General features: G+C 50.6%; 8 protein-coding genes across 8 annotated transcripts; 1 reads left to right on the top strand and 7 right to left on the bottom strand.

Moving 5' to 3' along the window:
• The first annotated feature begins 40 nt into the window (after positions 1–40).
• Positions 41–1,323, top strand: C8Q69DRAFT_452475 (DUF967 domain protein). Its single transcript, XM_028629568.1, has 3 exons — positions 41–225; positions 288–419; positions 699–1,323. Exons 2-3 carry the CDS (start codon positions 375–377, stop codon positions 1,233–1,235), a joined length of 582 nt encoding a protein of 193 aa, XP_028489445.1. The 5' UTR covers positions 41–225; positions 288–374; the 3' UTR covers positions 1,236–1,323.
• On the bottom strand, positions 1,324–4,073 carry C8Q69DRAFT_452472 (putative Hsp70 chaperone BiP/Kar2). Its single transcript, XM_028629567.1, has 4 exons — positions 3,519–4,073; positions 3,261–3,456; positions 1,711–3,199; positions 1,324–1,645 (listed from the first exon to the last, which is right to left on the bottom strand). Exons 1-4 carry the CDS (start codon positions 3,658–3,660, stop codon positions 1,463–1,465), a joined length of 2,010 nt encoding a protein of 669 aa, XP_028489444.1. The 5' UTR covers positions 3,661–4,073; the 3' UTR covers positions 1,324–1,462.
• Positions 4,074–4,739: 666 nt separating this feature from the next.
• On the bottom strand, positions 4,740–6,276 carry C8Q69DRAFT_452469 (P-loop containing nucleoside triphosphate hydrolase protein). The gene has a single exon (XM_028629566.1). The coding sequence runs from the start codon at positions 6,163–6,165 to the stop codon at positions 4,987–4,989; it is 1,179 nt and encodes a 392-aa protein (XP_028489443.1). The 5' UTR covers positions 6,166–6,276; the 3' UTR covers positions 4,740–4,986.
• An 862-nt stretch (positions 6,277–7,138) lies between these two features.
• C8Q69DRAFT_36494 (HBS1 N-terminus-domain-containing protein) lies at positions 7,139–7,939 on the bottom strand. Its single transcript, XM_028627578.1, has 3 exons — positions 7,548–7,939; positions 7,296–7,465; positions 7,139–7,235 (listed from the first exon to the last, which is right to left on the bottom strand). The coding sequence occupies exons 1-3, from the start codon at positions 7,774–7,776 to the stop codon at positions 7,221–7,223; spliced, it is 414 nt and encodes a 137-aa protein (XP_028489442.1). The 5' UTR covers positions 7,777–7,939; the 3' UTR covers positions 7,139–7,220.
• A 376-nt stretch (positions 7,940–8,315) lies between these two features.
• C8Q69DRAFT_503310 (transferase family-domain-containing protein) lies at positions 8,316–9,797 on the bottom strand (the record flags this gene model as incomplete). Its single annotated transcript, XM_028632482.1, has 1 exon — positions 8,316–9,797. The coding sequence occupies one exon, from the start codon at positions 9,795–9,797 to the stop codon at positions 8,316–8,318; it is 1,482 nt and encodes a 493-aa protein (XP_028489441.1).
• A 534-nt stretch (positions 9,798–10,331) lies between these two features.
• Positions 10,332–15,456, bottom strand: C8Q69DRAFT_440861 (PAB-dependent poly(A)-specific ribonuclease subunit pan2; the record flags this gene model as incomplete). The annotated part of the gene is made up of 6 exons (XM_028628692.1): positions 10,332–10,649; positions 10,735–11,122; positions 11,817–12,740; positions 12,793–13,908; positions 13,965–15,262; positions 15,328–15,456. The coding sequence occupies 6 exons, from the start codon at positions 15,454–15,456 to the stop codon at positions 10,332–10,334; spliced, it is 4,173 nt and encodes a 1,390-aa protein (XP_028489440.1).
• A 545-nt stretch (positions 15,457–16,001) lies between these two features.
• On the bottom strand, positions 16,002–18,777 carry C8Q69DRAFT_36256 (class E vacuolar protein-sorting machinery protein hse1). The gene is made up of 9 exons (XM_028627577.1): positions 18,575–18,777; positions 18,390–18,439; positions 18,274–18,308; positions 18,133–18,208; positions 17,973–18,071; positions 17,770–17,890; positions 17,101–17,718; positions 16,835–17,044; positions 16,002–16,777 (listed from the first exon to the last, which is right to left on the bottom strand). Exons 1-9 carry the CDS (start codon positions 18,612–18,614, stop codon positions 16,158–16,160), a joined length of 1,869 nt encoding a protein of 622 aa, XP_028489439.1. The 5' UTR covers positions 18,615–18,777; the 3' UTR covers positions 16,002–16,157.
• A 1,805-nt stretch (positions 18,778–20,582) lies between these two features.
• Positions 20,583–23,924, bottom strand: C8Q69DRAFT_36048 (p21-activated serine/threonine protein kinase). Its single transcript, XM_028627576.1, has 5 exons — positions 22,972–23,924; positions 21,588–22,838; positions 21,435–21,534; positions 21,043–21,377; positions 20,583–20,986 (listed from the first exon to the last, which is right to left on the bottom strand). Exons 1-5 carry the CDS (start codon positions 23,740–23,742, stop codon positions 20,882–20,884), a joined length of 2,562 nt encoding a protein of 853 aa, XP_028489438.1. The 5' UTR covers positions 23,743–23,924; the 3' UTR covers positions 20,583–20,881.
• Between the last annotated feature and the right edge of the window lie 818 nt (positions 23,925–24,742).

Below are 24,742 nucleotides of genomic sequence, written 5' to 3'. Positions count from 1 at the left end.
GTCTTTCTAGTCCAGACCGAAGGAGAACTCGGGGTTCTGAGCGGGGGAAGAGGGGCAGATCGCAGGGCGTGCAAAATACTTTCTGCTTTGCAGGGTCTATACACATAGATCGCAAATCCATCATCATCCATGCAGTCTTATTCTAGCCTACAGTTTATCTCTTTTTCCAAGCATACCTAACTATATAACCCATAAACTCCTTCTATAGAATTCTATGAAATAGATGTATGCTGACTCATCTCATCCAAATTAATCATATAACTAAGTTAGCTTCACCGGGCCCGCAGAGTTCCCCGCGTCTGGAAACTCCAACATCCTGCAGACTTAACAACATTGCAGTCGTCGAATTACGTTCCCTTTGGACATCACCAAACATGGCAGCCAAGCTAGAAGGACGGCTCGGTGCGGCGGCGACGGATGTAAGTATCAATCAAAAAGCCCCCCCAATTGAGGTTCAAAGCATGTCTATCTCGATTGCTCTGCGGGGTAGTGGTCTTTCATACTGCCCTGTGTACCTATAGCTATGTACTGTACTGTACAATTGCTTCAGCATTTATTACTACTCATTTATATGAGATCCCAGAGCATTAATCTTCCATTAACACTATCTAAAATATGCAATTGAAATACTAGTTTACCTTAAACAATAATACACAACTGGAGCTAAGCTAACATCATTAAAAAAAAAAAAAAAACAGCCCACCGAACTCGCCCTCCAAGAAACCTCACCCAGCGCAATCTTCCCCTCGTTCACAGCCACTACGGCATGGTCTCTCGGCCTGGCCCTCCGCTCTCGAATCCTCTCTCTTCCCGATGACCAGCGCAAACCAGCCCTGATCTCCATTGCGCTGAACGGGCCCGAACCGCATGTGATATTCCAGTGTGCCACCGAACCGGGTACTGTCCCTGATAACGACCATTGGGTGCGACGCAAGCGGAATGCCGTCCTTCGATGGGGTTCGTCTACTTGGTTGCTGAGACGCAAGATGGTCGCGGGGCTGGGAGGTACTGAGGCAAATGTGGAGGCGGCGTTTGTGAGGAAGTACGCTCTGAAGAGCTCGAATGGCGGGGATATCCCGGACGATTATGCGATTCATGGGGGTGGGTTCCCTGTGCGTGTCAAGGGAGTCGCTGGCATTGTGGGTGTGATAGTAGTGAGTGGCTTGAAGCAGCAGGATGACCATCAGGTTATCGTGGAGACAGTCAAGGCGTTCATCGAGCAGGGTGGACAATAAAACTCGATTATTATAACTACCAGACATGGATTTTACTTCCCGATATATGTGGGAAACAATGAACAGGCCATTACGCGACATTATACACATCTAACCAAACATGATTAAGGTATCATATTCTTCTGCTGTTGCTCCCAGAGACCTGCAAGACGCAGCGTTTCCTAATGCATACAAAAGATGGAATCACGAAAAAGCACTCAGAACTCCATAATGCCCTCTAAATAATCCTACAGTTCGTCATGGCCGTGAGGCTCGTCGTCCTCGTCAGCCTCACCAGCACCGTAAAGCTTGCTGGTGATTGGGTAGGCAACGCTGGACAGCTGCTCCCTCTGCTCCTCGAAGTCCTCGGTGGTGGCCGAGGCACCGTTCTCATCAAGCCAGTCAGTGACCTCCTTGACAGCATCCAGGATCTATAACCAAGAGTTAGTAAGCATATCCCAGAGAAAAAGACAAAGAAAATCGTGTCAAAACTTACAGTCTGCTTGTCATCCTCGTCGAGCTTGCCACCAAGACCGTTCTCGTCGTTGACCTGGTTCTTCAGACTGAAGGCGTAGTTCTCCAGTGCGTTGCGAGCCTCGATCTTGCCCTTGGCAGCCTTGTCTTCCTCGGCAAATTCCTCAGCCTCGGCAACCATGCGGTCGATCTCCTCCTGAGACAGGCGGCCCTTGTCGTTGGTGATGGTGATGGACTCCGACTTGCCAGTGCCCTTGTCGCTGGCGCTGACCCTCAGGATACCGTTGGCATCGAGGTCGAAGGAGACCTCAATCTGGGGGACGCCACGAGGAGCCGGGGGAATACCGGTCAGCTCGAACTTGCCCAGCAAGTTGTTGTCCTTGGTCATGGAGCGCTCTCCCTCGTAGACCTGGATCAGCACGGTGGGCTGGTTGTCGGCCGCCGTCGAGAAGATCTGGGACTTGCGAGTGGGGATAACAGTGTTACGAGGGATCAGCTTGGTCATGACACCGCCAGTGGTCTCAATACCCAAGGTAAGAGGATTGACATCCATGAGAACAACCTCAGAGGTTCCCTCCTCACCGGAAAGGACACCACCCTGGACGGCGGCACCGAAGGCGACGGCCTCATCGGGGTTGATACCCTTGCTGGCCTTCTTGCCACCGAAGAACTCCTCGAGGAGAGCCTGGACCTTGGGAATACGGGTAGAACCACCGACAAGAACAATGTCGTTGATGTCGGCCTTCTTAACCTTGGCATCCTTCAGAACCTGCTCGACGGGCTTCAGGGTGCGCTTGAACAGATCCATGTTCAGCTCCTCAAACTTGGCACGAGTCAGGGTCTCGGAGAAGTCCTTGCCCTCGTGGAAAGCTTCGATTTCAATGCGGGTAGACATCTGGGAAGACAGAGTACGTTTGGCCTTCTCAACCTCACGCTTCAGCTTACCCATGGTCTTCAGGTCCTTGGTGATGTCGACATTGTGCTTCTTGTTGTATAGCTTGACGAAGTGGTCCATGACACGGTGGTCAAAGTCCTCACCACCCAGGTGAGTGTCACCAGCGGTAGCCAGGACCTCGAAAACGCCGTTGTCAATAGACAGGAGGGAGACATCGAAAGTACCACCACCCAGATCATAGACAATGATCTGGCGCTCATCACCAGTCTTGTCTAGACCGTAGGCGATAGCGGCGGCGGTAGGTTCGTTGACGATACGGAGAACGTTGAGACCGGCGATGGTACCGGCATCCTTGGTGGCCTGTCTCTGGGCGTCGTTGAAGTAGGCGGGAACAGTGACGACGGCGTGAGTGACAGCCTTTCCGAGGTAGCCCTCGGCGATCTCCTTCATCTTTCCAAGAACCATGGCGGACACCTCCTCGGGGGTGAAGGTCTTGGGGGTGCCCTTAACGTCAACGGTAACGACGGGCTTACCATCCTTTCCGGTGACCTTGAATGGGAAGTTCTTGATGTCTTTCTTGACATCCTTGTCATCCCACTTGCGACCGATCAGACGCCTTAAAGATAAAATGTTAGCTGCACAGCTCAAGACGACTATTTCCCCGGAACCACACTTACTTGATATCGAAGATAGTCCGCGTAGGGTTCGATGCGTATTGGTTCTTCGCGGCATCACCGACCAGACGCTCCTCGTCCGTGAAGGCCACGTACGAAGGAGTGATACGGTTACCCTGATCGTTCACCAGAATCTCGACCTTTCCATTCTGCATCACACCGACACAAGAGTAGGTTGTTCCCAAATCGATACCGATAACTGTTTCGGGGCTCTGGTCAGCATTGTTATCAATCTTTTATTTGTGCAATAGAGAGACATACCAGTTCCATAGTTGTCCTGTACATCATCAGAGGCGTTGGCAGTTCCCAGGAATGCCAGAGGAGCAATAAAGACAAGCAGTAAGTACAAGATGGTCGTCCAAGCGAAGGGCTTGGACGCCATATCCCTCGACTGACGCGCCATTATGTGTATATGGCCAGCGCAGAGCCGGAGGACAACTCAAAACGATCTGTTCGAGCTTCAAGACGCGCTGTTTCCAGCTGTGCTGAGCTCTCGAGATTCGATTCCCAGTCTCGCTTCCTGGTCCAGACAGGAGGATCAGGCTATCTCCAAACCACTCCGGATGAGCAGAGGGGAAGAATGGAGAAAGACAAGAGGGGGTGAGGGAGGTAAAGGAAGAGTCAGTTGGCTGGAGAAGGAAGAGAAGTCACGGCCAGGTTGGTTCTTGTATTGGCCTCGCGGCGAACGAGCCACTCCGGCCATGCTGGCCTTTTCGCGGGAGCGCATTTAAGGTTACTTCTCGCGTGGCGATTGGCTGGATGCGGAGGCTAGCAGCTGCTGACTCAGCAGGTCGACCGCCATCCGGGAAATCGTCGTTCTGGATAGAACAAATAATATAATTCGCAGTTTACTCGTCCGGGTTTAGCTGCGCCGCGGTAGAATCCGGTAGAAAACCACCAGAGAACCCATTATTGTTATTATTATTGCGGCACTTCAGCCCTAGAGCACGCTGGAAACTACACTGGCCGTCCCTGATTCACTCAGGAATCCCAGCTTTGTCGCCTCCGTTTGCAGGCATCTGGATCTTCACAGTAACAAAGCGTTACTTCTCCAATGTTCAGCGGAGACATGATATCTATCTCAGATGGTAGGATCTTCGGGTCAGACTTGTGGAGCCCCATACATGTTCGCTTCCCAGCTTAGAGTACCATAATTGATTACTCCTTGGCATCGCCTCAGAACATACCTCTAGAATAGTACATAGTACTACGTTCTGTCACCATCGCTAGGCGATCCACAGCACCTGAATCGCGTTTCTACAGATGGAAACGACAAGAAAAGGACAAGTAGTAGCATCTCATCATCTTTCAACGTGTTAACTTCTACAAGGCCCCCGGCAACAAGCCTCGCCCCGCACGAACCATGCGCCTTGGGGGCGGTGGCAGAGGACAAAGAGGCGAACTAGGGAGATCCTAACTGACCAAGTGGCTTCATGCTTCAGTTAGGTATGACGACTCATAAAATGCCTGGGAGCTTCGTACCTGTGGCTCCCCCATGTTGCCTACACGACTTCGCCATCACATTGATGCCTTTGCCTCTGCACACACTCTAGAATAATACGAAGATTGTTTTAGAAAGTAGGCAATCCACAGTAAGATCTTCACTTGCGAATCCTGAACTGATCTGTGCGCATTGCCGCTGCCTATTCCTGAGCCTGAAAATGGTATCTATTCCTAAGATCCTAGAGAAACTCGCCAAGTCGTATCTCATATCCCGCATAAGCTCGGTCTATTCAAGCAATCCAGCGGCAACTGTGTCACCACTGGCACGCAGAACAATTCTCGCTGGTGCCTCCAGGGGAATTGCCTGGTCCATCTCGACAACGATCCTCGCCACCGTTCCTGGCGGTATAATCTTCGGCTTCTTCTTCACGGGTGCTCCGGTTCCCTTGTCAAGTGTGGCCACTAGTCGGCTGATACGTCCCGGAACGTGGAGGCGCCCGCGATGGATGTCTACTAGCATAGGCATCAGATGATCAAATGCCAACACTTTCGTAGTAAATGTAGTAATATTCTGTACGGGAGACGTTGGTGTGCAGATGACATCTCCGGAGCGCAGGTGGATTGGATCGATGTTGGCTAGATTCAACACCACATTCTGTCCCGCCACCGCCCATTCGCTAGGCTCACCGTCAACCTCCAGACTCTTGATAACTGCCTTCTCGCCACTAGGCATGGTGAGTATCTGGTCGCCAATCTGCAGACTTCCCGCGTCTATGCGGCCAGATATGGAGACCGGGCTTTGCACGCCGCCCCGGAAAACATCCGCGATAGTCATGCGGAGCGGCTTTTCGAGAGCGTGTGTGTAAGGTTCTGACGTCTCGAGCTCCTCAATCAAGGTGCGTCCTGTGTACCAAGACGCATTTGGGTTGTCACTGCGCCGGGTGATGTTATCTCCATGGAACCCTGAACAGGGGACGAATGAGATGTTCTTCTCCTGGAAACCAGCAGTTGTCAAGAAAGAAGATATCTGCTGCTCAATCTCCTCATAACGATCTTTGGACCAATCAACTGAGTCCATCTTATTGACAGCAACCACGATCTTCTGTACGCCCATACTGCGTACTAACAATGCGTGTTCCTTGGTCTGGCCCTTCAAGCCTGATTCGAAATTGCCGGTGCCAGAATCAATGACCAGCACGGCGAAGTCTGCCTGACTAGCACCTGCAATCATGTTGGGTACGAAGTCTCGATGGCCAGGTGCATCCACGATGGTGAAACGCGTCTTTTCGGTCTCGAATTTGTTGGTCGCGATGTCAATGGTGACTCCGCGAGCCCGCTCTTCAGAGCTCTGATCAAGGACCCATGCCAGAGCAAAAGATCCTTTGCCAATCTTCTCTGCTTCTTTACGGTATTTCTCCAAGGTTCTCTGGTCTACTGCATTCAAATCGGCAAGCAGACGGCCCATTAATGTACTCTTTCCTGCATCAACATGTCCTACATCTTATCGTGAGCGGGCCGTTTAGCATAACCGGGAAAAGAAAAGAGAAAACTTACCTATCACCACAAAGTTTGCAGCTTTCTTTGTTTGTGATTTCTTATATTCTGCCAACACATCTAGATTTTTGCTCTTTACGTTGACAGGTTCTTCCACCGCTAGGGCTTTCATTCCAGCAGCCAAGTCGGCCTGCTTTTTCTTGTCACCCACAGGCTGGGAAACGCCATGCTTTGTTTTGAGACCTGCATGCGATTAGGTGGGGTTTTATATGCGTCTGCGAATCGCCAAACCTTTAGATGCGCTTTGCGCATTCTGTACGACATCATCGGGGCTGGGTCCTGCAAAGTCAAAGACTTCAGTAAGATCTTGTCCGTAGACTCTCATAACATCAATGCTATTTGAAGTCAAATGACTGGGCTCGGGAGTCGCAGGATGCGTCGTGTCCCCAACAATGACCGAGGCGAAGGTAGAGGGCGGCGCTTTGATATCCGTAGTAACAGGAAGCTTCTTGTCTTCTTCCCTGTCGACCAGATTTTCATTCGCTGCTGACAGGGTCTGCTCCTCTTGCTTTTCGGGTTCAGGAGATGGTTTTTTCTGCCCCGTGCGTGATCCATTGAGGCCCTTTCCCAGAGAGCGCAGCCTACCCCCATGTTCACCAACCAGCCGGTCTTTAGCATTGCCTCGAAGCCTTTCCTGCAACGTCAGGGAAGGACCAGTAGGCTCCTTTGGTGTTTCTGCTGGTGGCTGGTCTGCAGGCCCGGGAATGGTGGCCGCCGGTTTACCAGCTTCTTTCTTCTTGCGCGCAGCAGCCAACGCAGCCAGCTTCGACACCTTTCCGCTACTTTCAGGGGCTCCACCTAACAGTCTAAGGCGGGGATACAAAGGTTCAACGAGTATATCCGCTTTGCGATGTGCTGGGACGTTCAACCATGGCGAATCACGAAAGAAATCTGCGGCGGATAGGTGTGCAGAGCAAGGCGCAGAGGAGATAGGAGGTGCAGGATATGCTGAAACTGGAGGCCCTGTTAGAATTTTCCGCACTTGAATAAGCTGTCAGTTGGTACGTTAAAGAAAAAAGCAAGCAAAGGATTCCAACCTACCTTGCGATTCTGGATACACCGACAGTGTAGAAGGAAATTGAACGGGACCGTAGACAACCGAGCCCAGTCATGATTACGACAAGAACCAAACAGAAAGAACTTACCAGCTGACCCTTTGGATTTGGTTGCAGGAGCAGGTTGTTGTTTCTTCAACTCCTTCGCCTTCTTGTCTGCGGCATAGCAATGTCAGTGGCGGAATCGATTATCAAATGACCCAACATAGATCTGTAGTGAGGAAAAGACCACACATACTTCTCAGATAATTGACAGACTTGTCCACGTCGTTATAGTAGTGCCATAACGCCTCTTGTACCTCTTCTCTGGACGCGCTCGCAGATGGTTGACCTGCTCGTAACTGATTGAGAACTTCACTGGTATACTGCTCCAGCAGCTCCTGCTCTTCAGCATCGGCCGATTCGTAGTCTTCGTCATCGAGATCCTCATCGTCGTAGCTGAGCGTCTTCATGCGATGCCGAGACATTATGCACTGAGGTGGGGGGGAGCGGGGGGATGGATTGTTGCTCTGTCGGACAGAAATTGCCGCTGTGGGAATAGAAGTCGTGGGATAAACCGACTAACTGACCGGTATAAGAAGACCAAACCAAACGTGTCTATAACCAAGCAGAATCGCGGCGCTGTAGCCGTGAAGAACTTGCGATGGCTACCAGCTGAGGAGGGGTTCTTGGAAAGCCCGTCATGTGGATCCAGCAACGATCCCACGTCACTTCCCGCGGATGAAGCATCAAGCCTCTGGTTGAACCCTAGAGAAGACTATCAAGCGCCCAGTCAAATGGTTATATATTTACGATGGACCGCGATTCTCGGAATGTTGATCCAACTCTCCTTTACAAGCTAGACTGTTCAACCCTCACAAACGGCCAAAATATACCGGATGAGCATGGTCAGGATATCAACTCGTTTCATCTGCGAATACAAGAGGCACCTCCCGTCTACCTAGCTATGAACAAGGTTGAAGTAGGCATGACACCGGTCTGCTCACGAAGATGACAATTCGATATGTTAAACACTCCAGCTTCGCAATATCTCGTCCTCCTCCAGTGCGCGCATATCTCGCTCGTTCAGCATGACAGCAACCTCGATTCTCTCTATAGCCTTTCCATCTAGAGGATCCACCAGCCTGCGTCTCGGTAAGGCAAGTACCATGCCGTCAATATAAGGCATATATGGGATCCTGACGTACCGCGGCTTACCCCCTAAACTGGGCCCGAAATCGCAATCGTACATCCCTAAGTCTGCCCAGCTTGTATATGTCAGATCCAAACAATGGGACGAGTTCCACCCGGGCCCGACATCCTCAACGTCCGCGAGGTGATCCGCAAACGCTATAATCTCGCCGACGTGTGTTGCTGTCACCGCGGCTGTCGCTGTAGCAATGGCGCTGATAACCGGTACCATGGGCGATAGGTCGGCGGCTGCAGGGCTGGCCATGGCATTCCCAGCAATGCTATCCAGCTTAGTAGCAGTGAACTCGACAACCTTGAGCATAGTCAAGTTGCCCACGTATGACTTGTTCGACGCGGCGGGACCTAACCTCGAGCGTGCATTAATGGCAAAACCAAGCTTCGAGGTGGTAGAACCTGTCACTGTTGCGAGGCCGTCGCGGCGCATGCGTCCGAGCCGAATACGTGTGATGCAGAGCCACAGGGCAGCTCCCAGGACGTTGTTGACCGTTAGGAACTTGGCCGGGATCGAACTGCTCATGGCCTGCTTGATCTCCTGTAACTTGGCGCCGGAAAAGGCAAAGATCTTGGCCGCACACTTAACTGGGTGGCCAGGGATATTGGTCGACACTGACGATGGAGCCGAGCTCAGAGACCGAAGAGCGTATTCCGGATGTCGAAGGAGAAGCTCCTCAAGAGTAGCTTTCGGCTTGGTCCCGGCGAAATAACCGCTGGCATCCCGTAGCCAGGGCTCCCTGTGATAGACTTCCCCGGGATCGAAATGAGCACTGTTCGGCTCGTCTCTGGTGCAGTCGCCCCAGAGCTTGAGAAACAAGCCCATTCCCGCACCGTCCAGGACGACGTGGTGAGCGCACAGACATAGTATCAAACCCCCTTCCAGGCGTGTAGCTCCGACCACGAGGGCCGGTGCTCTTGCGCCTGGAGTCTGGTGGTCAATGACCATTGGTACAGGACTAAGGCCATCTTGGAAGACGGATAGCGGCGCTTTACCCAGCTTCAGCGTCTCGAAACTTGGTAGAGACTCTGGAGCGGGGATCTCGACCACAGCTGGCGGCTGATCCTGAGACGACCACGATAGCGACAACTGATTGCGTGGATTGCAGTCGTCGGGTGACTTGTGAACAGAGCCCCTGAGAAATGGAAGGAGGGAGGTGGCCTTGGCTAAGCCCTCGTTCAGCTTTCTCACGGCCTTTTCATACTGGTCTGTTTCGTAGACAAGAAATAGGGTGGTATATATCCTTGGCATCAGCTGGTCGATAGGAGACAGCATGCAAGACCCATCCTGATATGACTGCGACATGTCAGCAGGATTGTGCAATTGAGTGAAACAGCTTTCAAAGTTCAGATCGACTGGTTTGTCAAAGATAATGAAAGCATATTCAATGGACAGGACGCAGTGTTGCCTATTTCTATGTTTTCGAGATATGTTCTGTCCCCACAGTTTCACTAAGTAGCAAGTAGTATACTTAGGTAGTTAGTTAGGCAACAACGTGCAACTCTGTGACTTACAAGATGCACCCATATTCCAGTTGCCTAGAGTATTAATACTTGCGAAGTCTTCTGAATAGCGGCCCTATTTAATGCGCATTTCCCATCAAAGCTGACCCCCTTTTTGATCGAAGCATTACACTAGACCAAGCTAGAATGGGTTCATTAGCGACAACCCCCACACATGACTGAGACGAGGTACAATACTCCATATTACATGTTGCAACCAGTTGGTGCAAACAAGAATGCGAATCAACCGGCATAGCTTATACAGTACTGCATTCTCATTATTACCTATTACCTATCATGACATATTCCTCGGGATTTCCACCGTCGAATCATGCACTTAATCCTCTCCCTTGACAAGGCCCATAGCTTCATTATCCTTCTTGCTTCTGCGGCTCCATTCGGGAGCTTTATCAATACCTTCCTCCTCTTCCCTATCGCCCTGAGCCTTGTCCTTATGCACAGTTGTCGGCGCATGCTCCGCAGGCGAGTACAACGTATAAAGGATCAATGGAGTATCACCAGTGTTGATGAACTGATGCTGCGTTCCTGCAGGGACAATGACCATATCGCCTGCTTTGACATCCTGATCCTTACCAGCGACGGTCGCGCGTCCTGTTCCGGAAGTGAAAGTGAGAGCTTGGTCGACAGTATGGATCTATGAGAAGGGAAAGGTTAGAATGCGTTTGTTCCCAACACGGCGTAATAATAAAGTTCCGGTATATTGCGAGTTTTTCTCTCACCTCGTCTCCGATTTCACCGCCAACGGGAACGTTCATGAGCACAAGCTGCGAGTACAAGCCTGTCCAGAGGACTCGTCTGAACTCGGAATTCTTCGAGGGCAGGCTACTCGTGATCTGGGGAAAGTATGCCATTTCATGCTTTGGAGGGTCCCTAGAGGGAGTCGGGAATTCGGCCATGGTTGCGGAGGTCGAGCTAAATGGCCTCGATGAAGGAGCTTGCGAAGACTTCGAACGGACCTGTCGGGAGGACACAGCGGAAGCAAGACGAGATGGTTTGAGGATATAATAATTTAAACCGATAAGGTGAGCACCTCGAAGGGGTGATGACAAAGTAGATGATATCTTCAGCTGGCGTGGGAATAATACAGACATGGCTAGCCACACTTCACTATATAAGGGTTAAGTACTCGATACATGGAACACACGGGTATAAATTGGCTGGGAATCGAGAGAGGGGTCTCGATTACGGATCGTAAAGCCGAATTCGATTAACATGAGTGGTATACGAGCATCAAATCCAGCCTCCGTGACGTCCTGCCACGCCGTTCTTGGACGTCATTGACCCGTTAGTGTTACCATGTATGGTATACCGTCATTCCAACTTGCCGGATCTAGACAATCAGTGATCTTCGGACAGCCTGAAAACGAAATCCTGATTATTATTATTATTATTATTATTATTGCTGACTCAAAAGGACCTCCTAACTTAACTTAAGAATGGCCGTTCTCGCTCTAAGCGGGATGACCTGAATAATGACGTCATGACGTCAATGCTTCAGATAAGCTCTGATAGTTATGGTATGGAGTATTTATAGAAATGGAACAACAACAAACAAACGAGTATTTCTTTCAAGACTAACCAATGTTTCTTTCTTTCTTTCTTTCTTGAGTATAGCTATCTAGGCAAAAATAATAATTTTATCCCATGCGGTCACGGTATAGGTCACTCATTTCCATCAATATGCTAACATTGTCACTGAAACGCTATTGGAGAAAGATCCGATCTTCCATAGACGTCGTGTCATCTCACTACTGTAATCGGAATCAGGAATCATCATCATGCCAGCTGCAGTCCGTTTTACCTTAGTGGACTACCGCCAAAAAAGTCTCCCGTGCCAGGACCAGAAAAGGTACCATTACTTGGCGTTAGGGCGATAGAACGTCTGAATGCTTGTCTAGGAGTCGACGGTGCACTCGTACCGCCGTTTAGATTTCCAGCGACAGAGACATCAGGCGTGTTGCGACCGCTTGCATTCGACATGGTGACTGCGGTGCCCGGACGGGCAAGACTATTGCCGTTGCGGGGTGGGGGTCGAAATCCCAGCCTGAATCCTTCGCGGAATATTTCGTCTAGCATCTGGGCGACGATACCGGCATCTTCATACTCTTGGAACTTCTTCCATAACCGAAGAGCCATGCGAGCATCCTCGATTGAGTCATGGCCTTCTGTGACTTCCGTACTTTCTTCTTGGATGTACTCTTTGAAGACGGCCCACGCAAGATAACGGAGACTAAGTCGTCTGTTCTTACCGGGCTGAAAGAACAAGTACTGTGTGTCGACCGTCTGGGATTTAGGGACCTGGATGTTGATCTTGCGGAAGTCAGACGCCAGACCGTGTCCCACAAAGACACATCCCAAGTTAAGCAGAAGCCAAAGCTTTTTGTACGCGACCTTAAGCGGAACCAGATTGTGTTCACTGGTCCTAGGATCCAAATCGCCCGGTTTGATACCCGAATATTGCGTGACATAATCCACGATGGTTTCCTTGACTGTGATGTAGTCGTCAATGAAGGGAACTCCTTCCTGTATTCCAGAGCCTCTCAGTACAGAGACACGGGCAAGGCCGCTCCTGCTTGGTCTGATAATCTCCTGTGAACCATCTGCTTTGACGTCGATCTCCGCCTTCTCAAGGTCGACGAACTCTGTATCAAGAGCAACAGGGGTACCAGGTTGCGGCTTTTCGTCAGTTGAAAGTACACGCAGAGACTCGACAGGACGGCCACCGCTTTAACAGGAGTTAGCAAAGCACAAGTTCTCATTGGGACAATGTTACTCACTTCATTGACCACTCGTGGAACAGAAGAGTAGTGTCGAGAGCGTTCTTCCACGAATCATCCAAGCAATGCCTTGCGCTTTTGACCTGATAGGCCAGAATAGACGGTATTTTCCATGGCTGATTAAACTTAAGAGCCTCATCTTTGTCCACCTCAGTAACGAGGAAGTCATTGAAAAGATGCCATCTACTCCTTTCCTCCGGTTCGCGGGCGGAGATAGACACGTTAATGAACGATACCAAGTGTGGCTTCTGGTGTTCTGTATGATCTATCTCCGCGACACTGCCGACAAGCTCATAGACAAGGAGACCAGGCGTATTGTTCCTTACCCGTGTTCGGAGATCCTCCCCTTCGAAACACATGACTTGTCCGTTCTCAACCAGCACGCCAACCTCCTCTGGTAGCCAGCCTGGGATGGCCCAAAGTTGCCGGTGTATGGGGTTTGTGAGAGCAGAATTAATCATCATAACAAGGGGCATGCGATGCACGGTCTTCCTGATCGCGACCTGTTGATAACGTCGGCAGTGGTTGCACCATCCTCGATTCTGCGTCTCGCGCTCGATGCTAGCCTTGAGAATGCTGGAGAAACGGAAAGCCGGATTGCGACGAGCATGTTTGATATCAAGAGCAGGATAGACTAGTTCGGTCGTAAATGCGTTTCCAGGTCTGACGATTTCATTTCGACAGAACATACATCGAATGGCTTCCGATGCAATAGTTACAATTTTCTGATCCAGCTCATCAGAATTAGGCTGGACCATGCGGTAGTCATGCGAGATCTGGCTTAGAAAGAATCGGTTAACCGACTGGATGGCAGAGGACAGTGCCTTGTTAGTCAGATTTTCTTCGAGTAGTCCTAGATTGGATGCTTCGCGGAAACTGCTAAATGTCCGTAGCAGATTGGTAGCCTGGCAGTTTTGACCATTCGCTTTATCTAGCATGTCAAAAAGATAACCCATCTCACAAAGCAAGCAGTTCTCGAATATACAACTGCTGGCAGCATGATGAAGGGCTATATTTCGCACAAGCGGGATGAATTTGAGAAGCTGGAGAAGGGCGTTCGTGAATGAGTTGGCGATATGAGTCTCCAGACCCGAAAATGCCGTCTTGTTATAGTACCTGCTCTAGATCAGCATACCGCATTGACCCAGAGATCACCATCCATAATAACATACCTAAAATCGAAGTCATCGACTCCAAATTTACTATATTTGATTTCGACATTACTGTACTTGAGTAGTGGGTCTTCGTCGACTTCACTCTTGAGTTTGGCGCCCGCAAGCGCTTCTGCGGCATCATCAACAGAGCCGTCAGATTTTGATCTGGATTGCTCTCTAGCCTTTTCACTCAAGAACTTGGGTGCGACCAGCGCCGGCTCTGCAGAAGTCAAAACACGGGTATTTTCCACTTGGTTCCTGCGCGTCTTCTTTGGATTCGGGGCATAATGCCCGAGCTCAGCGGGGCGGAGATAAGGAATTAGAGATTGGTCAATCGGGGCTGGTGGACTTCCAACATCGAAGATGAGATGACTGGGCCAGGCGGAGAGGAGTCGTTCGTGATAATAAGGCATTCCGACAAGATTCAGCGGGGCATCATGAGACCAGTCCAACATAGGAGGTCGCGTAGGGACGTCGGCGAATTCGGTCTCCTTACTCAACTCGTTGAAATGGATCTTAGATGGAGAGCCCCAAAGATGGATGGAGCACTCTGCGTCGTTGATAGCTAGAGCTTCTCCTGATGGTGATATCTCAAGGCCTAGCATAAAGCTCACATTTGCCTGGCGAAGATTGATGGTATTAGGATTCATGAGATCCACGACCTGCAGTTGTCCAGTCTGCGATGCCACGAAACTCGTAGTATGTAGCTTCGGATGCATTCGAACATAGGCAGCGCCGGCGTGAAAAGGAATTGGCGGTAAAGGTGCAAGTGTTTTCAAGTCGTATACATTGGCCAGCGGATCGACGATCGGGGAGCCCAGATGCCTCACTGAGAAGCCACAAGTGACCAGGAAGTCATTTCGCGCATCCATATCATTGATCGCTGTCCCGTGCGCCTTCCAGCTCTTCACAACACTAAAGTCCGTCAGGCTAAGCGCATTAACTGAGCCCGTATCCGTTGCTGCGCAAAGATACCGACTCTTCTTCATGATAGTGTAGTTGTAATCCGTTGGCAACTTGTCAACAATCTGGCCCTTGTCAACATCGATAATAAACATGACGCGCTGACTGCCTGCGACAATAATCTTGTTCGTCTGAGCAGTGAAGCTCATGCAGCGGAGATCCGTCATCTCCTGATGTGTAACGTGCCATTGTGTCAACCCACGTCGAGATATCAGATGCACACTTCTCGACGATAGCGAAATCACGCCTCTGTCATGGAATAAGAACTGGCGTACTGCGCCCTCGGAAACCGGATGCGCTCTGATTGATGTGTATCTCTGCAATTCCGCACTGTAGAAGGAGGTAATCCTGCCCTAGAAACCACGAAGAGAAAACAAGTCAGCAACAAAATATATATATTGGCGAATAGCGGACACACATATTCATTTCCAACCCATAGCAGTTCCTGGACATCGTCGAATGCGACCGCTGTCGCAATTGTAGGCAGGACATGCGGGCTCGGCGGAGGCACCGCGATACGACACACCTCGTCCCAATCGGCCTCCATTGCCTCTCAGGTACCCACCACAGAGGCTGGTGCGTATGCCCCAACGTATCGATGATATTTGACTGCAAGTTATCTCAGGATTCCAATCATACTACCCGCATGGGAATCCGAGTGAACTGCGACATCGTCCTCACCGTGAGGACGCGAAGCGCGGGGTAGCTTTCGCGGGATGGCGTATCTTATGCCGAAGTGGCCGTCTCATTCAAGGGGTTCAGAATGTGAAGAGGCGGGACAGATCCCTCTAAAAGAAGGCCCTTCAGCAGTAGAAAAGTTAATGTCAATAAGGGGATCAGCGCAATCCTCTGCGCTGCTGTTGGAAGACGAGAGACAGTTGAAGACAACGGAGCATCGGTTGACACGATATCACGTGATGATAGGAAAGGAACCATGGATTTATTCCAACGGTCCCAGCCAATGTTCAAGTATGGAGGATTAGAAAGGGTATTTATGCTTCGAGCTACCCCTTGATTCAGTTTTACAAGTTCGACCAAAAAGTTACTAGCGCGCGAGAGCAGTACCTAAATAGCATACAGTTTCAACGCTTCTGTCATGACAGCATTAAAAGTAATATGTGCAGTTATGGAAACGGCACACGCCAAGTGTGAGAGGACAAGAACTGAGTTTGGGGTCATTCAACCTAGATTTCCGTCGCATCTCCTTCATGATCCCGTCCAACCGTTCATAATTCCCGTGCCTGCCTCTTATCTATAGTACGACGCCGGATTCGCGTTCACAGAGCTCGCCTGTGGCGGCTTGTATGCCTCATATCCACTTCCTTGGGGCGCACCGGCGTTCAGAGATGGATAAGGCGTAGGCTGAGGACTAGCTGAGGGGATCGGAGGCGGTTGGTGAGAGGGTGGTGGCTGGTGCATAGGGATAGTTGATGTAGGATATGGCGGTTGTTGTTGCGGCGGCGGGAACTGGGAGTGAGGCGGCTGGATAGTGCCCGCACTGGAAGGAGGAGGGCCACCATCTGGTGAGTAGACAGACGGCGAATAGTCCTGCTGCTGCTGCTCCTGCTGGAATTGTTGGTGAGGAGCAGGAGGATGCTGTGCGCCATGAGAGAATGGCGGTTGGTTCGCGGTTGAACTTTCGACTGGCGTGTCGTAAACAGACGTCCCCAGCTCCTGGGGGTTGTCGTAGGTGGATTGGGGACGGTGGTATGTAGGCTGGTAGGAGTCAGGAGCTGGCTGTTGCTGGGGCTGCAGAGGACGTGCGCCAGTAGGTGTCCTGTTTCGCAGATCAGGCGACTGAGAGGATGTTGGATAAGGAGGCTGCGCCTGTTCCGCTCCACAATAGCCTGGCTGCGGCGTTTGAGAGTCTGCTTAGTGTAAGACATTAGAACTAAGAAATCCTGGCATACGACTCAACTACGAACCTTGAGGACGGGGGCTGAAATATCTCTGGGGGTCTGGAGGCGGAACCCCAGGAGGGTACACCTGTGGTGCGCCTGGAGCGGCATAACCATAAGGCGCCTGTGCAGGCCTGCCATACTGAGGCTGCGCCGGGTGGGACATTGACGCCTCCAACAGAGCTTCGTAGTCTCTTCGCGCCTTGATGAATCTCTCGTTCAACTGGGTAAACTCATCTACGACTGTGAGTATGGAAGGAAACCACCAAAGGGTAAATAACAGCATAACGGACCTTTCTTTTGCGAATATTTTCCGATCAATTCGATCAACTTTGGCCGGATTGCCAACGTTGAGTGATATAATGAGGTTATTTCTTCGTTGTCTTGGACGTTGAGCTCCGAACCGCTAGTACTCAGAAGTGTCAACAGCTTTTCGACATTCTTGATCTGTGAAAAGACTTCTGCTTCCATCTGAGCTTCGCGCTGCAAATCCTGCTCTGTTGGATCGGGAAGCTTTTCCACATAGTTCAACGGGAAAATGCCTGTCTGTCCTCTGATTGAACCCTTCCACCAATCCTTATACACGGATTCTATGACAGCAATGATATCACCCTTACGGAACTGCAGTTCTCCGGGCTCTGATGGCTGGAAGTCGTATAGCGCCCTGACACGTGAAACGGTTGCAGCAGTTGTTCCTGACGGAACTGGCTGAGGAGCGGCTGACTGAGTGGTCTGCGCAGCGGGCGATGAACTGGATGGAGCAGCGGCCTGCGATTGTGTGGATGGACCGGCGGCTGTCTTGTCCTTTACCGACAGGGCAAGGGCCATCTGCAACTCTTCCTCTTCCTTCTGACGGTCAATGTCTGTGATTTGGCGTTTTGTAGGCTTCGAAGGAGGCCGCAGGCTTGGGTCTGTGCAACGTCAGTAAGAGAATGAACAGAATATCTTTGCAAATTACACACTGGTTGTCTTCAGCTTCATATATGCCTGCTCCATAATACCGAAATCGGGATTGCTAGAAAACATCTCTGTCCACTCCTCCATACGTTCGACTATCTTTGATTTGACTTGTTGGTGTGTGTTCTATGGATGACACAAAAGTATATCAGTAATCCTGCGATTCATCCATCATAGGAACGAAGCTGATCTTGAAAGTCGAACTTACCCTATCATTGGCGAGACGCAACAACGAATCGGTAAAGCTCCTAGACGCCAGTTCGCGATGGATAACCGGACCGCAGTTCTGCGACAGAGCGTTTGCAAGCTATAATTTCCAGAATCAGCGACCGACCATAATATCCAAAGGGCCAGACCAGTGACTGTACCTCCAGGGTGTAAAGCTGGACATTGGCATTGCGGTGCGCCAGTCTCTTGATCAAAGCCGCAACAGCATCCTTTGCCCTGTATTTATGCCATTCCATCAGCATCTCGTTTCCCCGTCTGCCCACACCATCAGATAATCATACCCTGACTCCTCAGCGGAGACCTTATCGCAAACATCCTAGAGCACGGAATAACCCGGTCAGCTCCCTTATCCGAACGCAGAATAATATCGAAAGGGTGAATGGAATAGAGGACGTACTAGGATATATTCCCAGTTCTCGGAGGTAAGGTTCTCATCCGTCGCCTTGGCTATATAGAAAAGGAAGGTCAGCATGAAGTACATTGTGTCAAGCGATGTGGTCATCATATGGAAGCAAGAATAAGAGCTAATAATCCACTCATGCGTGCGCTCATGAACAACAGTAAGAAATAATTGGTACTCACCGACGGCGTCGTCGAAGGCGTTCTGTTGCGCTCGAAACATGGCGAACAATGGTGTCTCCAACCACCACACTAGACCAAGCTACCCTTCTACCCCTCTATAACGACTGCCAAGCACAGAGAAACAGTCCGAGAAGAATCAAACTGTTCGCAGTATTGCGACCTGGAATAAACCGTAGACTGGGTCCAAGATCCGGCAGCACAATCAATCCAACCAGTTCAGAAATGTTGACACCTTGGATAGATTTCACGGAGCGCGGAGACGTTCGCAGCCTAAGTAACCTCCCCGGCACGGCGACTGAGAAAGAAGCGGAGGACTTCGTCGTCTCCCACACAGATGAGCGAGTGATATGTGAGAGGTCTTTTAGTTCAGAGTTTAATCAGTATAATCTCGAAGAGAGAACGAGTCTGCGGCGAGGGTAGCAATGGGAAACGCTGCAACCTGGAGGAGCGGGCGGAGCGAGTGATCATCAAGTAGGCGGAGAGCGGCTGCGCAAGCGCTGAGTGGCTCACTGCGCGGGTGAGTAAGCGGGCGCTGGGAAGGCTACTTAAGTTAACTATGACGATGCTGGATGATCCATTTTTGCTCTGCGAGAAGCTCACTTGTCACAGCAGACAAGTTCCTTCTTTTCATCTTCTAAGCCGATCTTGTCTGAAGATCTCTCATCTGACATGCAGAGAATCATTGACAGTAACTCCAGCGGAAGACGAGCAAATGTGCTGACCGTTTTCTCTTTCTTGTGAGAGATCTCTATGATCAATATCTGAAGTCTTGCTGGAAGTGCGAAATCGAGACATGCTGTAACGAGTTATGAAGACAAAAAAGCAGTGATTTATCCCCGTAACTTGTGCTGTGCTTAAACAATTAAAATTTGCAAATCTCCTGTTGCCTATCAAAGGTTGATGATCCTGGCAATCGTCAACGGTCCATCGAAGGTCATCCCAAGGTTTCAAGGTGAGGGAATGCACGTATTAATCTCACGGCCTATGGCAACAAAATTTCAGTAATTCCTGAGTTCAAAAACAAACTTGCCAGGGCCTAGTGAACTCGTCATATAACTAGCTGCCGCAGAGTAACGATCATATTGTTGGCACTATATTATTTACTATCGTTTTTATAGTTCTGATTGTTCCAGTGCAGTTTTCATATTGCAGAATAATAGCCCAGTGCTAGAAAACTTGTTTTGTGAAAACGCAACCTACCGTTGCGGACAGCTTTCTTCAGCTCGCATTCACATAAGTAAAGTAGCAATGCTCCTGTCCCGGGATGGAAATGGCTTTTGGTGAGCTGCATTTTGGGGGACAGGTAGTACTCCGTACTGAGGTACTACGTAGTTAGCGCACTGGCATGTCTCATGGGTAAAGATCAAATGCCCTTCCAGCCTAAAGTAAGCAGTGAGGACTCAAAATGATTTTTTCACAAGGCCACTTTCTTTACAGCTCTAGTATATTCCGTCTAGAACTCGTCGTTCCAGATAAGATTTGTACAGGTAAATACGCTCGATCTCACGCGTCTTAAACTTGATGGTCGCAGGAAAGGAATGCGGACCACTGGAATAGAACACCACAAGTTCTAAATATCTATTTCCCCAAACTAGATTGACTGGGAAATTCGGGCGGTACCTATGTTCTGCGCCTATGTACATACATCGAACGACACGGGCTTGGACGAGCCTGATCGAGAGAAGAAAAAAAAGGGATGACTCCCGCATATACTTTTCATGAAAGCATGACAAGAGGGATTGACCCGTACCTTATAACATCTCTTCATCTTGCAACTTTCTGACAAGGAAAAAATAACAAGGTATCTGCACCCTAGGACACCTGAGATGGATGAGTAAGGCTACCTGACCTTCAAGGACGTGACGAATCATCGATTCTTTCGGAGGTTGCGCCTTTGCCGACTGCTTTTCTGTTGGGAATATTGTGTCTCAGATACTGCAAGTAAACGGGTGCAGGATAACTGAAAAACACAGATCAGACTTTCTCAAAGGACGTATTGCACTAGCATCTCAGATTCATAAAAACTCAAAGAGTCACATAAGGCATGATACCGTAAGGCCGAGGGAATTCCATGACATCGGGAATAAAACAGGGTCGCTGACCTGGGGGTAAATAACATAAGGCAAGTCCCGTGAAGAAACCATCGACATCTAAAACGTGGCAAATGATAGACATGAAAAGATATCGCCGCTCTCCGGTGGTAATATGTGGACAGAAGCCTTGACAACTGGCACGGTGACATCGGGGTATAATAGAGTAGAGGAAATGGACGTGATAAGGGGACAGACAGATAAATGGGAATGTCATCTACGAGCCGCCCTTTTGGGCCTTCTCCTGGGCTCGACTGATGCGCGCAGCTTTCACAAGAGGGGCAAGACTGGAAAGAGGGTCGCACATCGACATGAATGGATGCTGCAGGCGACATGTTAGTAAACTGCTGTACTTTCGTGACTGCTGCTGAAACGTACCTTGAGCAGATCATGTGCCGAAGCGCGCTTTTCCGGGTCCACCCTCAACGCTAGGTGTAAGAAATCTCTAAATACCGGGGACAGATTGTGTTCGTCCTTGATCGTGGGAGTACCATTGGTGGCGATCAGATAAAGAGCACGCAGGGGGGACTCTGTGAGATAAGGAGGCTCGCCCTCGATCATTTCAATCGCCATGATACCCAGACTCCAAATGTCGACTTTACGACCATATTCTTTTCTCGTCACCACTTCAGGTGCCATCCAGTACGGAGTTCCCACCATGGTGTTGCGCTTGTTTTGAGAGTCGTTGATTTGGGCACAGAATCCGAAATCAGCTGGCTGATGTTAGCAAGGGAGCTCAGAGATACTGCTAGTTCACCCATAAGACATACTAAGTTTGATGTTGCCATCCAACGACAGGAGGATATTATCCGACTTGATATCACGGTGGATAACTCCCTTGGAATGGAGGTGCTGTAGACCGTGCAAAGTCTGTAGCGTGTCAGTAATCTCGTATTACGTAAATTATACCTGTCAAAACTCACCTCTCTGCAGACAGCAGCAATCTGTCCTTCGCTCATCATGTTGAAGGTCACAACATCCGTAAGACTGCCCCCCTCCATGTACTCCATTACGACCCAGAGGTCCAAGCCGTGCAGGTAGCTATCCATGAAATTGACGATGTTCTTATGTTTGCTGTCCTTCATGACCAAGATCTCATTGATGATCAGATCCTTCTTAGGCTGCAGGTCCAGATTCATCTGCTTAATGGCGACGCATCTGTTGGTACCAGTCTCATAGGCAGTAAACACACCGCCAGAAGCACCTTGCCCAATCTTGTTTAGATTGTAGTACTTCTTAGTTGGATCACCAGGCGTACAGATGGCATTCAACCGGGCGCGAATATCGATAGCATTGCTCTGGCGCTGTCTCGGCCTCGGGCGTGGAGCCGGTCCAACGTGCGTGTGTTGCGGTGGTTGTGGAACAGGGGCCGGGTTAGCCGGATTGCTAAACTGTGCCGGAGGCAACTGTTGTGCAGTCTGTTGCTGTTCTAGTCGAGCGGCCGCATACGGTTGCGCTGGCTGGCGTTGTGGTTGCTGCTGCTGCTGCTGCTGCTGCTGTTGGCGTTGGCTGCGGCTCCGGTCCAGCTGTTTGCTTGTAATAGCCTGCTGGGCAGCGGCCATCGCCTGCTCTTGTTGTTGCTGGTACTGGGTGGGAGAGACGATACCACCCTGTGGCGAGCGCGGGCTCGTGAGTCCATTGGTCTTGGTATTCGACCTGGTGAGCTGCGGTTCCACTGGGAGCGGTGCGGTCTCCGGAATTGTGGGTTGGGTGTTGAAGGCGTATTCCTGCGTCGCTCGCCCAGGGGAGTGGACGGGTGAACTCGTCACAGGAGGAGGTGGAGGAGGACGCACAGGCACCAAGTTACTTCCATTTGTTGCTGGAGGTTTGGGAGCTGATCGGTTTGGTACAAGCCCTGGGGATGTCACAGGCGCATCACGAGGGACAGGAGGCGGAGCCCTAGGATTCTCAAAACTGCCTTCATGATTCTGTGGGAATCGAGGACTTGTGGGAGGAGATCCTACTGGCGCACTGGGGCTGTATGCAGCAGAGGAGGTTTGGAAATCCTGCTTGGGCATCGCGTGGTCAAACTTGTGCCAGACGACATCATCGTTGCCCGTAGCATTTTTCTCGTAAAATTTCATGATGTCCATCATGGTTTGCGGGTGCTGTTCCTGCTCTTTCTTCGAGATGCCACTCTCCTGGAGCATCCGCTGCCAGTCTTTCGGTAGGCCCTATACAAGAAAAAAGTCAGTCAACCCATCTAGTTCAGGCAAACACAACAGGCAATCTGAAAACAGACGATCGATCCTGATCAAACGAACGAGAGCCAGAAACACACATAACAAGATTTGGGGAGAGACGCACCGTAAACTGGCCCGTTTGGTTATCATATCCGACATGTGTGACGTGAACTGGGTTCTCTGGTGCTGATATCTTGATATTGTTTTTGGGAGAGCCCAGTACACTGTTAACGAAGCTCGAAAAGCTGCTCTTCTTGCTTCTTCCAGTCCAGTTGGACTTTGTTCCGCTGGCCTCATCAGAGAATCTCTTGGAGTTTGGTGCACGTTCCTCAACCCGTTGCGGGGTTGTATCCATCCGTGGAGGCAAAGCGGTGAAACTCTGGGATTGCCTCAATGTCTGGACGCCCCGGGGATCGGGACTGGTATGAGGAGACTGCAACGGAGGCCTTCGAGGAGAGTTTTGCGGCTGTGAAATCGTCTCATCCAAGGCGCTGAGCATGCCCCGCGCGTCAAACGGGGCGCCGATCAATTCATCCGAGCTTCGATCGTTCAGTGACAGACGCCCTGAATGCAAGGGGCGGGATCTCGTTGAGTGATAGCTGCCAGTCGATGGATTGGAGTCGTGCTGGACGAGGACGGGCGATGGAGCAGTGCTGCTGCTCTGATCGAGAGACGACGATGAAGAGCCGTAAGCGTTGGATCGGGTTCGTAGATGTTCTCGACTGCCATCCACTTGGGAGCGTGGGTAGACTGGAGCAGAAGGGTGTCTCTTCAATGAGGTGTTGCTGGGTTGATTTTTCAGAATACGTGAGGTCGAGAAGCGCGGAGGGTCTTTGTGAAGCTTGCTAGAAGGTCGGCGGAACTTTAGCGATGAGGATGAGGTTGACTGCTCCATGGCGGCAGATGACGGGTGCAGCCGTTGCAGGACAGGCTGGGCGATAGGGCGGTGGTGCAAAGCCACCTATAAGGCGGCAGTCTGGCTCTGCCAGCCTTCTTGATCTGATTTTAGATGGACAATGCAGCAGCACGAGCAGCTGGCGGGGGGAGGATTAAGCAGATGGCAACGCAAGGGAGACGGGCAAAAGCAGCTGTGACAGGGCCGGTGATAGCAACAAGCACGTGGAGTCACCGGGCGGGGAAAGGCGTTCGGGGAAGGCAAATAACGCCAGAGGGTCAGTGGCAATGAAGAAAGAATCGCAATCAACAATGCTGCTGGGATAAAAGCCTCCAGCAGGAGACACTGAGAGCCCGCACAAACAGCTACAACAAAGAAGAATAACGCGACATGGAGATGGAGAGAGTTCGACGGAGAGGACGATGAAGGTTTGGGTCCAGACGACAAGAGACGGGGACAAGCGAGAGAGCCAGACAAGCGACGTCTGGCCCAGCAAGCGGGAAGAAGCAAAGTGGAAAGAAGCTCACAACAACGCTTTGCTGCGGTGGAGTCGCCAGCGATCGTCTCATCCACAGAGATTATTATTCTTTCTGGGATACCATACTTAACTAGCTGGGCGATGAGTTCGCAGTGCGGCACAGCCTCTCTCAGGCGCAAAGACAAGAGGCACACCTCCAACGGGGCAAAACGCAGGCACCATAGATAATCATCACCAGCCCGGTTCGACAGGCTGGATCTTCTCTTGTCCGCCAACAATGGTGTATCTAGATAGACTAGTTTGTGGCTAGGATGCATCTGCCAGGACCAACTGCTGCAGTGATGCTGATGCTGATTTCTTAGCATGTTCGTCGTGCCAAAAGCAAGCTACGAGCTAGCAACGAGTCGTCCCAAGACATCCATACAGTTCGCATGAGGAAGCTCAAATCCAATCTGGATGATGTGCCAATATACTACTGTCTTACTCTCGATTCCATTTATGTGCATTACTTACTGATTTGGG

The sequence above is a fragment of the Paecilomyces variotii genome, assembly GCF_004022145.1.
Source record: "Paecilomyces variotii strain CBS 101075 chromosome Unknown C8Q69scaffold_1, whole genome shotgun sequence".
NCBI lineage: Eukaryota > Fungi > Ascomycota > Eurotiomycetes > Eurotiales > Thermoascaceae > Paecilomyces > Paecilomyces variotii.
Note: the sequence above shows the minus strand (reverse complement) of the source record. Positions and strands in the feature narration are given on the sequence as shown.

Bases quoted from the DNA above. Each gene is read 5' to 3' on its own strand.
- C8Q69DRAFT_36256 (XM_028627577.1), bottom strand. From the start codon at position 18,614: ATGTTTCGAGCGCAACAGAACGCCTTCGACGACGCCGTCG. The intron at 17,719-17,769 runs GTGTGTAATTTG...GACGTTGCACAG, and splicing joins TATGAAGCTGAAGACAACCA to ACCCAAGCCTGCGGCCTCCT. The intron at 17,045-17,100 runs GTCCGTTATGCT...TCACAGTCGTAG, and splicing joins AAAATATTCGCAAAAGAAAG to ATGAGTTTACCCAGTTGAAC.
- C8Q69DRAFT_36494 (XM_028627578.1), bottom strand. From the start codon at position 7,776: ATGTCTCGGCATCGCATGAAGACGCTCAGCTACGACGATGAGGATCTC. The intron at 7,466-7,547 runs GTATGTGTGGTC...GCTATGCCGCAG, and splicing joins GTCTGTCAATTATCTGAGAA to ACAAGAAGGCGAAGGAGTTG.
- C8Q69DRAFT_452472 (XM_028629567.1), bottom strand. From the start codon at position 3,660: ATGGCGCGTCAGTCGAGGGATATGGCGTCCAAGCCCTTCGCTTGGACG. The intron at 3,200-3,260 runs GTAAGTGTGGTT...TTTATCTTTAAG, and splicing joins CGGACTATCTTCGATATCAA to GCGTCTGATCGGTCGCAAGT. The intron at 1,646-1,710 runs GTAAGTTTTGAC...TCTTGGTTATAG, and splicing joins ACGAGGATGACAAGCAGACT to ATCCTGGATGCTGTCAAGGA.
- C8Q69DRAFT_452475 (XM_028629568.1), top strand. From the start codon at position 375: ATGGCAGCCAAGCTAGAAGGACGGCTCGGTGCGGCGGCGACGGAT. The intron at 420-698 runs GTAAGTATCAAT...AAAAAAAAACAG, and splicing joins TCGGTGCGGCGGCGACGGAT to CCCACCGAACTCGCCCTCCA.
- C8Q69DRAFT_452469 (XM_028629566.1), bottom strand. From the start codon at position 6,165: ATGGGCCGTCTGCTTGCCGATTTGAATGCAGTAGACCAGAGAACCTTG.
- C8Q69DRAFT_36048 (XM_028627576.1), bottom strand. From the start codon at position 23,742: ATGGAGCAGTCAACCTCATCCTCATCGCTAAAGTTCCGCCGACCTTCT. The intron at 21,535-21,587 runs GTGAGTTTTGAC...GACACGCTACAG, and splicing joins TTGCTGCTGTCTGCAGAGAG to ACTTTGCACGGTCTACAGCA. The intron at 21,378-21,434 runs GTATGTCTTATG...AACATCAGCCAG, and splicing joins GGATGGCAACATCAAACTTA to CTGATTTCGGATTCTGTGCC.